Raw genomic sequence first — 14,697 nt, 5'->3', positions numbered from 1 at the left:
GTGGAATCAGCTACCTAGGGAGGTTGTGGGCTCTCCCACACTAGAGGCCTTCAAGAGGCAGCTGGACAACCATCTGTCAGGGATGCTTTAGGGTGGATTCCTGCATTGAGCAGGGGGTTGGACTCGATGGCCTTGTAGGCCCCTTCCAACTCTGCTATTCTATGATTCTATGATTCTATGATTCCGTGTCCTGCACTCTGGGAGGATTGAGAAGAGATCAGACCCCACATCTGCCTTCTAATTGGGTTCTTGGTCAAGTTACTTTCCTTTTAGTTTACATTCTGGAAAATGAGTGTTTTTAAACTGGCATTGTCATGGCAGACATTTTATGAAAGGGAAAGCTCCACCTTCTCTGGTGGCCATTTTGTGGGATTGACCGTGACACACTCTCAACATTCCAAAATGTGCCCACCAGCCCAAAAGAGTTGAAGACCCCTTAGAGTAATCTCTTGGTACTTCAGTCCTCCTCTTGCTAAATGAAACAACACAATAGTGGTCCATGACAGACACCACAATGACTCACCGGTGCCACGCCCTTCAGGCTCGACAGCATCACCAGGGTTCAGTTCCTCAATGGCTGGGTCAGCATGCTCTCGGCGGGTGATCCTGCAGCAGAAAGGGGTCATAGCAGGGAAGCATGGATGCACTCCCCTCCCACGCATGTGCTCTTGATGGGGCAAGCCTATGACTTGAATGGGCACCACTGTTTGTCCACAGACTAAACCCTCTCTTGCCAATGTTCATCTTTCCAGAAGGGGCCCTGCCCACTCGCACAATGACAGGTCTCCGCACGGACTCTCCAGAGCTGCCATGTGCTGCTGCTATCACTTTATTAGCCTGAGAAATGTAAGCGGCTCTGTTTAACGAGCCATTGATTGCCTACAATTAATGGGAACCGTGCATAAGTGCTAATTAGCGAAAGCCAGAACCTCCAGGGATGTGGTCTAGGCAGAACAGACGGCTGTATCGGTAGTGATGTTGGAAGGGCTTCAGTCACAGCTCTATCAGCTGGCTAGAGGGAGGAGAGAACTGAGTAGGACACCCCCTCCCCGTTCTGGTGGAGCCATTTTGCCCCTGAGCCATTTTAGCGCAGGAGAGCTAAATGGCACTATATTGTGGACAGAGAGCTCAGCCCTCCCTCCGCCCACCACCCCATACTCTCACTTCTGCATGCAGGACTTGCTAAGGACATGATGGATTTCCACCAGACTCTGGTGTGGGGAAGCCCTTCCTGCACTGCCCAGAGCCTAGTAAGATGGGGAGCCCACTGCCCCAGTCTCTGGTGGCCATGTGGCTCTCACCCACCGGAAGAGGCGGTTGGCGGACGAGCCGCGATAGGCGATGTTGTTGAAGAAGACCTCCAACTCCTGGTCATTGTCAAAGTCAGCAGCGATGACGGTGCGGACGGGTGATGGCATGGACAGTTTGGGCGTGGCAATGTCCTGGGGGAAGGACGGGGATTAGTGGGGCAGGGCTTGGGCTGGAGCAGGGCCAAGAGGACGTTCAGCTCTAGGGAGGGAATTAGGTGGCAGGAGGAGGTGTGGTGGCTGAGCTAGGAAAGGCGGGGAGGGGAGAATAAGACTGCCACAGGCTGGGATAGGCCAAAAGCTACTATAGTGGTGGCTGGGGTGGAAACCAAGATAAGGAAAAGGCTGCTAGATCTACATTGCAAGAATAAGGGATACTCTGGAGCTGCAGGCCTGAAATAGGAGGCAATCCTTTAACACAAGGGCAGGGAACCTCAGGCCCAGGGGCCAATTCCGGCCCTCCTGGGGTACCAATCTGGCCCTCCAGAGTTCCCCAGATGCCCCTTCCCTTGGTCCCACCCTGTCACCCTTCCAGATTGTTTGGTGGGTGTCCTGGCTTTTGTGCAATCTCCCCCCACCACACACACCATACCATAAGGCTGAGATGCCTCTCCTTAGGCTTAGTTCCTGGCACTAAGGTTAAAATATGCTGGTATTGTTGGTAATTTGGGTTTGCCCCTTTGTCTTTCGCTCCACCCACCACTGGAATGCAGCCCTTGAGAGCATTTCTGAAATGGAATTTGGTGGTCGGGCTGAGAGAGGTCCAACACCCCTCTTTAAAACAAGAATTGGCTGGCAACCCTGCTGGGGGTAGAGATAGTAGCCTCTTTGGTGATTGGATCAAATCTATGCATTTCACTCTTTCTGAGACTCTACTGGAGCTCCGCCCGCCACTTCCCTGCTCACAACCAGGATATCCTGGCAGTATGCCACACTTTGGCTTTCCCTCATCCGCACAACACCTACCCGGAAGCGGACACGCCCACCTGCACTCATCTGCAGATAGAGCCGGTGGGGTCCATTCCAGTTGCCGTAGATTAGGTCGACTTTGCCATCACGGTTGAAGTCGGCCAGTGCCACACCACGCCCATGCTGGTATGGGTCATCCAAGCCTACAGAGGGCAGCAGAGGAGTCAGCAGGGCTGTGCGTCTAAAGGTGACTTACATCCCTGTGTACTCAACGGAACCTTCCCTATCGCTGATAGGGAAGGTTGTGGGCTCCAGGCTCCACACTGGGGAAGGAGACAAGAGGGTTATTGGGCAGTTCTTACCCAGCACAGTCCAAATTCAATCTGCCAGCGGAGAGCTGTAATAGGGGCAATGAGAGCTGCAAGTTGTGGGGGATGGCAGGAATGTGTAATGGATCAGATCGGGGCTGGAGAACGTCTGCACAATCCCTGTTTCCACCCATCCTATCACCTCTTCCCCTCCCCTAGCCACCCAAGTCCCGTTCTCTTGCTGACAAGGAAAAAGTGTTTCTAGGAAGAAAAGGTGTCAGCAGCAGCAGCGTGGTGATGGATGCTGCTCTGACACCTCGTTAAACTCCAGTGATCAGCCAGACGCTAAATTAATGCTGGCTGAGATGGCGTGCACTCATCATCCACCCCTGCCACAGCACCCCACCCCACCCCACCAGCAGTGGAACAGGACAATCTCAGGGCCCCAATGAGATTAGAGAGTGCCCAGCTGCTACACAGTCATTTCTGTCCTAAAATTCTGAAACACCCTCACCCCAGGGTACGTACTCACCAGTACTGGGTGCTACATCTATGAAGGTACCGTCACCGTGGTTCTGGAAGAGGAAGTTGGCTCCGTTTTCATTGTCACAAAAGATGTCAGAGGCAGCTTCACTGAGGATGGGCCCCACAGCCACACCCCGACCCCCTGGGAAGGGGAAGAAAGAAAGTTCCAGAACGTTCCCACCAGCTGCACTGGGGAAAGTTCCAGCTGGGATGATTCAAGACCAACAAAACATCCACGAGTTTGTTCACACCCCAGCGTTGTCCCACAGATGAAACGACACACATTGAACCTTGATGTGATATTGGGGCTCACTCTTCATCTGCAATCATCAAGTTACCACAATCATTATAAAAAATAGTTCATGACTGAACCATGGAGGCTGGTGGCCCCGATGTCAGTGGAGCAGTAAATCAGCTCCGGGTTTCAGTCAGAACCCTAAAGGAGCTATCTTAGATGCTGAAACCTATCCCCAAACTAGGTTTGGCACCTTGGATAGCTCCTTTAGGGTTCTGACTGGTTGACTGAAACCCAGAGCAGATTGATTGCCCTACTGAAATTGGAGCCACCATCCTCCACTATTCATAGAGACTTTAGAGCAGGGCTAAGACCACAGGATGTCCTCTCAGTAGAAATGGGACTAGAATCAGAGGCAGCCCCAGCATCAACATGAAGCATCCCTGGGCAGCTGCCAAATAGCAGCCACCAGGAGAGGATGCCATGTTCTTGAGGTCGCCATAATTTCATTTTCCCCATGATGCCCCAGACTCAGAGAACACCCAGAGCACTGTGGAGAAAACAAAATAGTGGCTAAGGGAGGCTGCCAGTACTGCCCAGAGGAGTTCTGACACACTTTGTAACACTTACGGAAAAACAATAATCCTGCCACTCTGCTGCTCTACAGAGTAAGCCCCTTCACAAATCGTAGAGGGGGAACCCACATGAAAGGGGCCCCATGGAGGGTACTTTGTCAAGAGGCTCCTCAAACCTGGAGCTGGCCCTGACCAGAAGTGCCCTGATGCAGAGATTCACACCTGCTTGAGAGGCCTGGTCTGCTTTATACTAGGCCAGTTCTGAGAACAGCAACCCTCTGCCCTCCTACCTGTGAATTTGTTGACTCCTGCGTCCGCAGCCACGTCATTCAATGCCACGATGCCAAGCTCTGGGTCACTGGCAGCTGTGTCCATCTCAATGAGGGCGTGGGGGCCTACTCTCCCACTGGCATAGTTAGCTATATAGATGGAGTAGCGGCCGGATCCCTGTAGGAAGGAAGTCAGGGGAGAGGAAGGATCTGAGTCTCCGTAGGAATGGTCCCTTCCTCCCTGCATGTGAGCAGACCCAGTTGGTGCTGCCAGCCCCAGGGCCCTGACGAGGAGTCTGCTAAATGCCAGACAGATGAGCACAAGCAGAACCAGCCTAGTCCATCCGTTTCCCCCCTGGGCTTCCAACGGGGACATGCCAGTCCTTCATGCCCCCTGTTTGCCTCAAGCCTCTCTGCCAACCGCCCCCTGCCCCCCCCATTGTTCTCCTGTGGCACCCTTATTTAGCAATAATCGTTTGAAAACGAAGCACACAAGGTAGAAGGAGAAGAAAGCGCAGGTGACAGGGGCATAAATCACCCAGACAGGCGGCGTTTATCAGCAGCACGGCACCCGCCTGGCACGGCAGCCCCTGATGGGAGTCCTGACAGCTGAGGGGGAGGGGGCAGAACCGGTCCACTGAAGGGTTTGTGGAGAGCAAGTCCCCTCCAGACCTATCCTCTCTCTTCAGGCAGCTTAGGTGAGGCCTCTTCAGCTCCCAGCTGGGCAGTGGGCACCTTCCTCAACTCTGTACAAGATCCACAGCCCTGAAGCTGTAGTTCAACCTTTCCCAGCCTGGTGCCGGACTACAGCTCCCACCATCCCCAGCCATGCGATGATGGGAAGTGAGGTCCAGCACATCTGAAAGGCATCGGGTTGGGGAACGTTGCTGTAGCCTCAGTCGTCCCACACCACCCCGCCCATCCACTCACCGTCCTGTCCACGCATGCCACTGAGCGCCCAGCAAAACGGCTTGCCACACCCCGATTCACCTCGTCGCTCAGGATGTCCTCCCAACGCCCATTGCGAAACTTGAACAGTTTGTCTGTATAGGTGGCTACACCTGGGGAGGAGAGAGATGCCATCAGGCATTTCAGGGTCCCTTTGCCTCACACTTCATCGACTCTCTTTACGAAGTCACAGAACCCATCTGACTTGTGCTCTAGAACCCTATGTCCTTTGGTGACAGGACCCCTCTAACGCACCAGGGATCAGGTGCAGAGAGTTGGCATAAATTTGGCCCTGAGCCCCCGCCTTACACTGTGCAGATGTCACACCCTATATGTATATGCAGATGTTTGCATAGGCTTATTGAACCCCTGTATCAAGATCCAGGCTGGAACCTCACTGCTAGCTCATTTGGATCTCATCCACTCTGCTGATAGACACTCATTCCTGATCAATGGCCGCCCCCGTCAATATCCTCACCTTATGCCTAATTGCTAGCCAGTACTGCAGGGCTATGACCGGGACTGCACTACAATGAATGCAGCAACCCCAGCAAAGCTTAAGGGCTGGTAAGGGAGGCCCAGAAGAATAAACTCATTAAGGTAAAATGTGCCAGAGCGGCGCGGAGCCATGTACATCATAAAGGGAAAAGGGAAAATCAATGGCAGGCACTGGCCGAGCCCCGACGCCAGGAGTAATGTGAATGGCTGATTTAGGGAGCGGCAGCCTTTGGCAGCTGCAAAACAGTAATTGGGTGTGTCAGGAAGACGGATAAGTGGAGCCAAGAGCAAGTCGATGGTGCAGGTGAGGGGCCCAGCCCAAGTCAGGATGGATGCTGCAGGAGGGTGGTAGATGAGGCACTGCTCCTTTCTGGGCAGGCGGCCACAGAAATCCCAAATAATATAGAGCAAAGGTGTTGCCGCAAAGCGGGAGGAAGGGTAATTGTCACTTGCAGAGATATCCTAACCCACAAGGATCAAGACTTGGCCACAAGATCTGGCATGAAACCTAGAGAGCAAGTCACAGTGATGTGAGTAAGGCCGGGCCTGATCCAGCCCCATTTTCCTAGGGTACCCACATGCACATGTGAAGCCATCCCAGCAAAGCGTCTGCTAACTGAATGCAATTCCTCTTTAACCACAGGGAAGAGGCTAGGGTTTGGGACACATAGGCTGGCAGTGCCCACCTCTGGGCTAGACCTACATATTCAGACTTTGCAACAGCATGCTGAACATCTCCTCTGCTCCTCATGCAGCAGAAGGTCTTAGTGCCAACCTAGAAATCAGAGCATTGCCTTCCCAAAGGGAAAAGAGAATGCCCTCTGCCACTAGGAAGCAGAATTGCAGAAGCAGGGAGGAGACTGTTCAGAGGGAGTTCATGTCTCCCCCCACCCCTCCATGTATCCCAAAGCTATTTGCCCAGGGAGGCATCTGTGCATCCCTCGGCAGTTTTTGGGCTCCCTGATCTGCAGTCCCTGCTGGCAACTAGAGATGTGCCAAAGCCCTGAGTCAGCAGCCAACTCCCCCCTCCCACTGCCCCCCCCCCGCTGCTGCCAGAGAATCGACAAAATCACTCAGCTGGGAAATTAACTCCAGCCTTGAAACATCCCACCCTGGTGGCCAGTGAAGGTCAGGGAACTGGAGTCAGGGGCTCAGGGCTAGCAGGTGAAGCCCCAAAGCAAACAATGTGAAAGAGGGGAGCCTGAACATCAAACAAGAAAGGGTCCTAGTAAGGCAGACCACTGATCATCCCCTACTGCCACCACCACATGCCACTCTGTAGATCACTTGCCTGCCTTCTGCAAGCTGTTGTTGGCAGCATAAATAAACACTGTGCCTGGTTGGCGGTGGCCAGGTTGTGATGACGGGATAATTTTCAGTGAGGTGTAGCTGTCTTGGTGTGATGTAGCAAAAACAACAAATAACTTGTGTTTAGCAGCAGTGAGTGAATGTGTGATGGCGGGTTGGAGCCATAGGTTGAATGGGTATTACGGGGAGGATGTGCCAGATGCTAGATAACAGAAAGGTTCAAGAATTAAGTAGATGTTGGGAGATGAAGGAGTATGGCAAGGTGATATTTGAGAAATAAGTCTTGATGGGTTGAATATCGAAGATGGGTGGATATCAGAGAATGGGGGTGAGGAAATGCATAGGGCATGTGAAAAGATCAAAGTCTTATTTTGGTTGTCAGTGGCAAGTTGAATGTCAATGGCTTCAACACGCACCAGAAAAGGCATTATTGGTGTTGAGAAAGTAGATCTCCTCCCGTCCATCTCCATCAATGTCACATGCTGCCACACCGATCGCATTGCCTTGGCGATCCCGCAGTGCATAGTATGGGGAGCTACGTTCATCCACCGCCAGATTCACCAGCCGCCCCCGTGCCTTGTCGTACTTCAGCACCAGGTTGGGACCATTGTACCTGAAGGAGCAGAGACCAGGAAATGTGATACAGAGGGTGAGTCAAGAGCGTAGCCCTTCCCACCAGGTCTTTCCCACCAATGTGGAGTCCTCCATTCCAACTTTGCAGAATCTGAGATGAGAGAGCAAAGAGCACAATCCCATATCTGCTGTTCCTGGAGAGGGAGCAGTGCTTGAAGTCAAAGAGGGAGGGGACTGGAGAATGTATATGCTGATTACATTTTTATTCTACTCTTTCCCCCAGGGTTACCCCATTTTATCATCATAGGAGAATGCTAGGCCCATGGTCATGCGGTGAGTTCCATGGCTGAGAAGCTTCCTTTTCATTCAGCATCTGTATCCACTGCAAACACATAATCCATCTGGGAAACAGGGTACCACAAAAGTTCCAGATCAGGCAGAGATAGCATGGCAAAAGGCATGCTCAAAGCAAAGATATGACCGACTCCTATAATGAGGCATGGTTCCCCCACCAGGGTAGCTTAATGTGATAGCTAGGGAGGCGGTTCACAAGGCTCTCCATAGTTCCTAGTCCTTCCCCCGCCCCCCACCCCCACCCCCACCCAGTATTAACCAGTCAGAAATCCAAACCCAGTCCTAAAGAACTGGATTAACCATGTTTCTCTCAAACACCCCATGGAAAAACCAACAAAGGCAGGGGACCTGATTATGATGACTAGGTTTACGTTAAAAGAAGAAGAAGATACGGTGGCAGTCTTGGTCTTTCGTTTTTTATCCAGTCCTATGTAAGTGTTGCAAGCTATGAAGGTAAACCGTTTATCTGTCAGGATAGCAGAACGTAATGTTGTATGTTTAGACTCGTTTACTCATTTTTATCTTAATTTTAGAATTTCTGTAACCTGCCCAAGAGCCCTGGCTATGGGGGCAGTATATAAGTGAAATAAATAAATAAATAAATAAATAAATAGACCAGTAGTAGCTTAAACCTTCATTTTGTTTCATTGTGTAACTTGTACTATATCCATCTTATGCTCAATAAACTTGATTCATTTGGCGAGGAACATTGCATGGTTAAGGCATAAAGCTTTGGAGGGGGTGTTGGGCTCTGTGTCCCATCTCTTCGGAGGCAGAGTTCCCTTTCTAATCCTTTTCCCTCACCCTGAAGGATTCTGGGATCAAGGAAAATATGGCACCCCAATAAATAAAGGCCAGCTGGTAAAGACCTGAGAAGAGCGTGTTTGTAGCATTAGGTATCTATTATCAGCAATCTGATGCCCAAAAGATTCAAGCTGTAGTGTCCTCTTGCCTGTTTGGGGATTAGTAGGACTCATTGGGAGCTGGAGCACCAAAGGGGTACATGACACTGGGTTGTCCTGGCTGGTAGGTACCTCAAGTAAAGGAATGGCAAATGCATAAACCAGCTTTTCCTAACCTGGTGCCCTCCAGATGTTTTGGACGACAACTCCCAGCATTCCTAAGCATTGCCCATACTGGTTGGGGCAGATGGAAGTTGAAGTCCAAAACACCTGAAGAGTACCAGGTTGGAGAGGGCTGATATAAACTCTTGGGATGCTTTCAGACAAGGCGTTTACTGTGCAATTGCACTGCTTCATTCACGGAATTTTATTGGGAGATCCAGACTCTGTCATCTTCCATTTGTAGCCCTCCTGTGTTTTTCCCACTACTACTTCCATCTTTTATCTAATCACATAAAATCTGTTAAGGAGGGAAATATGGAATAGCTGCACAATGTCTTTTGAGGAGCCCTCCGTCTGGAAGCATCCTTGGAGGTGCAATCCAGATGTTTTGGTCTACAACTCCCATCATTCCTAAGCATTGCCCATGCTGGCTGGGCAGTGTTAAGAGCACTGCTTTTTCACAGTACTTGCCCATCTTGCAGATTGCTCCAGCCAAACTGCACCCTTCCACCTAAAGCCTCCAGGTAATCAAAATTGCAGTATTCCGACAGTTTGATCCAGGGCGAGCTCTGGGTTCTGTTAGACATCCATCCATGTTAACATCACACAATGCAAAGTTGCAGAAACGCCTGAGTGATTTCATCTGGCAGCTAATGATGTGTGACTCTAATGTGGTTAGCATGGAGTTTGCTAAGGCTGAAAATGCACAGTTGAGAGGGGAAATTAATATAGCAGAGGAGAAGGAGGGCAGGGAGGGGAGCTCCAGCAGCTAGGAATAAATGCAGAGCACGGCCAAACCACGAGGACAATATTACATGGTCCTGGAGGAAAGAGAGGGAGCCAACATGCATTCCTGCACCCAATGGGGATCATTACTGGGGCCCAATAGAAAAAAAGCAATGAATGAAAATGGCCATAGCTAGGAGATACTGTTGGTAGGGTCACTGACCAATCTGGACAGAGGAATATATGTGGTCTTAGTTGAAGGACCCAGTGCGGAGTTTGGGTGTGCTCTTGGACTTGGCACTAACTGGGCAAGCTCTGGTGGTGGTGGTGGTGGTGAATTGGAGTATCAACTGCTTGTATGCCAGCTGTGACTCTGTCTGGAGAACAGCATGAATGACCTTGCCGTTGTCATTCATGCTCTCATAACATCCAGGTTTCACTTCTGTGATGCATTCTATGTGGGGCTGCCTTTGAACATGGTTCAGAAACTTCAGTTGGTGCAGAATGCAGCAGCCCAGAAAGTGGTGGGTGTGATCATATGACACTGATACTGTGCCAATTACATTGGTTGCCAGTGCCTTTCTGAGCCCAGTTCTGACCAGTGGTTTTCTGACCAGATGGGGTGTGTGTGTTCAACCGGTTCTGGATGGGGTTGCACTCCCCCTGAAGGAGCAGGTTCGTAGCTTGGGGGTTCTCCTAGAACCATCTCTGTCACTTGAGGCTCAGGTGGCCTCGGTGGCACAGAGTGCTTTCTACCAACTGCACCCCCAGCTGCACCCCCATCTGGACAGGGATAACCTAGCTACAGTTGTCCATACTCTGGAAACCTCCAAATTAGATTACTGCAATGCCCTCTACATGGGGCAGCCTTTGAAGATGGTTCAGAAGCTGCAGCTTGTGCAAAATGCAAGGGCCAGATTGATAACTGGAACAAGGATGATCAAACATATAACACCAATTCTGGCCCGCTTGCATTGGCTGCCTATACGTTTCCAAGCCCAATTCAAGGTGCTGGTTTTAACCTATAAAGCTCTACATGGCTTGGGACCACAATACCTGATGGAATGCCTCTCCCGACATGAACCTACCCGTACACTGCGCTCAACATCTAAGGTCCTCTCCAAGTGACTACTCCGAGGGAAGCTCGGAGGATGGCAACAAGGGAGAGGGCCTTTTCGGTGGTGGCCCCCCGACTGCGGAATGATCTCCCCGATGAGGCTCGCCTGGCGCCAAAACTGTTATCTTTTGGGCGCCAGGTCAAGACTTTTCTCTTCTCCCAGGCATTTAACACCATTTAACAACGCTAAGTTCGTTTTTTAACGGAACCCCAGAGCTGTTGGTTTTAAAATGGATACCGTTGTTTTTATACTTTTAAATTTTATATAAAGTTTACTGTTTTTAACTTTTGTAAACTGCCCAGAGAGCTTCAGCTATGGGGCGGTATATAAATGTAACAAACAAACAAACAAATAAATAAAAGCCCTGGTGGTTTTAACCTTTAAAGCCTTAAATGGTTTGGACAAAAATGGTTTGGCCCGCCTTCTCCTCCTCTACCTGCCTATCCATACAGAGGCTCTTCACACTTGCCTGCAACTAAGGGCAGCTAGGCTGGGGTGTGTGTGTTCAGTGTGGGCGTCTCATCTCTCAAATCATCTCCATCAGGGGTTTGTCAGTCCCCTTCTTTGCAGGTCTTCAGGAAGGCTCCGGGGACCCACGTGTTTTTGCTAGCTTTCCCCTACTCTATGGGCAGCAGGATTTATTGCTGTAATCTGTTTTATAGTATTGTATTGTATATGTATTTATTGCCTCTTTGTAAACTTTTGTATGATTTTTTAAAATCATGTATGCTGCCTTGAGAAAAGTGACCTAAAAATAAATCCCTATAAATATAAAAAAAATTAAATCATGTGATGTATCAGAGGTGCTACTTCATCTTTTAGAATGCACTAAGTAAAAATATGTTGGAGTGTGATTTGTGTAAGAAGCGCTGGTTTTAGGAAATACAAAACATCGTCTCTGAAGCTACAGATTTTGTTCAGGTTCTCAACATTCCTCTGAGAGAAAATAGATTCGGACAATGCTGTTACTTATATGACAGTTGCTATTATCACATGATAGCCTGACCGTTTGGAGCTATCATCACATTGTGACTAACTGTAAGATTTCCTTTCTTCCCCAACTGTAATCACTAATGGGAAGAGGCTATCATGTGATGAAAGCCATATGAATGGGTTAATTGTTCCTCAGAGTTTTTCCACCAGGACCTTGTTTCTATCTGATTTTTTGTTGTTTATTTAGCCTTTTTCTGACTAGAAATGCACCATGCTTAAAAACCATCATACTGGCAAGGCTAGGGAGAAGATCTATTTGGAAAGCTTGTGGCCTCTGATCCAGCACTTTTTAGTTCTGAGCAGCTCAAGACTTTATTAGATGAGATGCTATGTTCCTTTTTTCCTCCCACAAGCCAGAAATGTGTTTGCAACAATCTCAAGAGTAGATTAGAAGAAGTAAGGTATGAACAGGGCGCTTGTTCTGTAGATTATGGTAAAGGTGTTGGTGGTTGGATTTGCAAAGTTCCTGATTCTCTTCTGAGGGCGGAATAATGGCAGTCCTCCTGGTTGAGGGCTTTTCTAATATGGCTGAGACAAGCATTTTACTGGTGCCCAGGTAAGATTGTTAATTCCAGAGCTAAAGAGTGTGTCTGTAACTTTAAGAGCTCTAAGGCAGGGCAGCAGGGAAGGGTAACTTGGGGCCCTTCAGATGTTTTGGCTTACAAGTTCTGTCAGCTCTCACCATTGCCTATGCTTGCTAGAGCTAATGTGAGCTGCAGCCCAAAACATATTGGGTTGTGTGTGTGTTCAAGTTACCCACCCCTGCAGAATAGACTAGCACAGGAGTAGGCAATCGTTTTGAGCCATGGGCACATTTGGCAATTGGAGAAACTGTTGTGGGCACTACCACAACATGGCTGCCATGAGAGGCGTGACTAATCAGAAAGGACAATTAACCTGCCTAAAAGACTGAGTACAAGGCAGAGGTGGGGTGTGGGCCTCAGCACTCCCTCCCTTGCTGTTCTCTTTAGCTCCACCCCCAGCTGATGAAGCAGGAGTCCCTTTTTCTTTTTCCTCTGGCTTTTCTTGGGGTCTCAATGCACTGCAGAGGAAGGTATTAGCCAGAATCTGCCCACCATCTTCATGACCTAAGAATGTCTCAGAGCCCCACATGTGGCCCAGAAGAAATCAAGATGGCAGTGGCTGCAGGCCCTCACTTTGCTTTGAAGCAATTCTAGCTGCAGGTATTTTTGTTGTTGTTAATTTGTTAAAAATGTATTCAATCAACCAATCAATAATTTTAAAAAGTGGGAGGGGTGGGTGCCAAGAAAGGTGACCAGGGGCACACTGGGGGCCATGAGCACCACATTACCTATCCCTGGAATAGCAGCTCTCTCACCTCATTCGTGATGCCAGGCAAGTTGGAGCAGAGGGCAGAGATGTGCTGCTGCATAAGGTTTCACTACTTTGGGGCCCTTAAATCTACCACCATAGTTTCCAGCTATGAAGCTGGCAACCCTGGTCCCTAACAGTGTACAACTAAGGTGCCTGAATTTTGAGAACATTCTCCACAGAATGCATATACGAGAAGTTAAATAGAAGGTTGGTTGTCCCCTTCACCCCAATTTTTGGTGAAGATTCTTTTTGAGTACCACTGCCATAGAAGAGATAATAGCACCGGTTCCCAGCTTAGGGCTCTCTGCCTGAGCTGGCTCAACAACAACTCTGTCCCAGGTACTGGTAAACAAGTTACACAAGCAGCAGCCGTGTGGTTATGAAATGTCCCGTCTGTTTGCAGTTATGGCCTGGCACAGAAGGGAGGCAGAAAATAGCCTGGCCCCCAACTACACCAGAGGGCTTGGCAGCCAAGCTCCCAGGAAAGGTTCTACATTCCTCCTCTGTCCTGGCCCACCCATCCATTCCTCATTCTTATGCCAGGAAGGTCCAAGGCTTGGTTTTTTGAGTGACATTTGGCATTAGCAGCTCCTTGTTCTGGAGTTGCTTGGATAAGTTGCAAACATCCATGTTGTAGGCAGCAGGACCAGTCTCCAGGACAGGGCAGGAAAGAAGCATATAGCATTGTTGTAGGAGGGCTTAACACCTCAACCTACCAAGGAGGCCACTATTGGGCACTGAAGACTGCAGGGGTGTGTGGGGAGGGGTCTAATTATGGCAGATCCCAAACTAATGTGAGCTAAACAAAAGCAAACAACAAATGTTATTTTGAGGTTGCCTTAGTTGAAGCAGCATATCTAAGAAGCAGGACCCAATTGCTGTGTTCAGTGCTGTTCCTTAAGCCACTGCTGAAGAACCAGTATGTTATTAATGTTTCTCCTTTAATAAGAACATTGACAAATTGGTGACAGTTTAGGACAGAGTGATGGAGGCGCAGGGCTTGGAATGCAAGTCCATGAAGAAAGGTCAGGGGAATGATGGGAGAATAAGGATGGACGGATGGATTCAGGTGAAACACAAACACAGGTAAATGAGGCATTTTTTTTTTTGCTCAGTATTGGTACAGAAATTTCCCTTCACTGGTACTTTAAGCAGCTAGATCAGATATAGATTTGCCAGGGATGAGTTTAACATTGTTGTTGCTTAGAGGAGAATGATAGTATAGATCAGCCTTTCCCAACTGCAGGGGAGGGCACCAGGTTGGACAGGGATCAGGAACGTGTGGCCCTCCAGATCTCACCAACCCAAGCCAGCATAGCCAATGGTGAGAGATGAGGGGAGTGGCAGTTGAACAACATGTGGAGGGCCACATGTTCTTCATCTCTGCCCAACCTGGTGTCCTCCAGATGTGTTGGACTGCAATGGTGGGAATAATGGGAGTTTCAGTCCAACACATCTGCAGGGCACCAAATTGGGGGAGGCTGCCATAGATGATACTATAAAGAAGCTTCCCAACCCTAATAAACCATGATTTTGGAGCAGTCGTCAGAATAAGAGGAAACATTAGCACTACAAGGTCCACATTCTTCATATCCATCAATGATTTAGTGTATTTTAATACTACTATTCCCAGATCCCAAGTCTACAGCTGT

At 49.3% G+C, this 14,697-nt stretch overlaps 1 protein-coding gene across 2 annotated transcripts in view; it reads right to left on the bottom strand.

Moving 5' to 3' along the window:
* Positions 1-14,697, bottom strand: part of CRTAC1 (cartilage acidic protein 1) — a 43,609-nt gene that overhangs the window by 18,498 nt on the left and 10,414 nt on the right. For both annotated transcript variants that reach the window (XM_063132488.1, XM_063132490.1), the window contains exons 3-9: positions 7,299-7,495; positions 5,059-5,189; positions 4,150-4,306; positions 3,057-3,191; positions 2,274-2,419; positions 1,306-1,442; positions 524-606 (exon numbers count right to left, since the gene is read on the bottom strand). In XM_063132488.1, coding sequence (XP_062988558.1) covers positions 524-606; positions 1,306-1,442; positions 2,274-2,419; positions 3,057-3,191; positions 4,150-4,306; positions 5,059-5,189; positions 7,299-7,495 — 986 coding nt within the window. The remainder of the gene's footprint in view (positions 1-523; positions 607-1,305; positions 1,443-2,273; positions 2,420-3,056; positions 3,192-4,149; positions 4,307-5,058; positions 5,190-7,298; positions 7,496-14,697) is intronic.

This window comes from Elgaria multicarinata, chromosome 8 (genome assembly GCF_023053635.1).
Source record: "Elgaria multicarinata webbii isolate HBS135686 ecotype San Diego chromosome 8, rElgMul1.1.pri, whole genome shotgun sequence".
In the NCBI taxonomy this organism is placed as follows: domain Eukaryota; kingdom Metazoa; phylum Chordata; class Lepidosauria; order Squamata; family Anguidae; genus Elgaria; species Elgaria multicarinata.
This window is presented reverse-complemented; position numbering and strand designations above follow the sequence as displayed.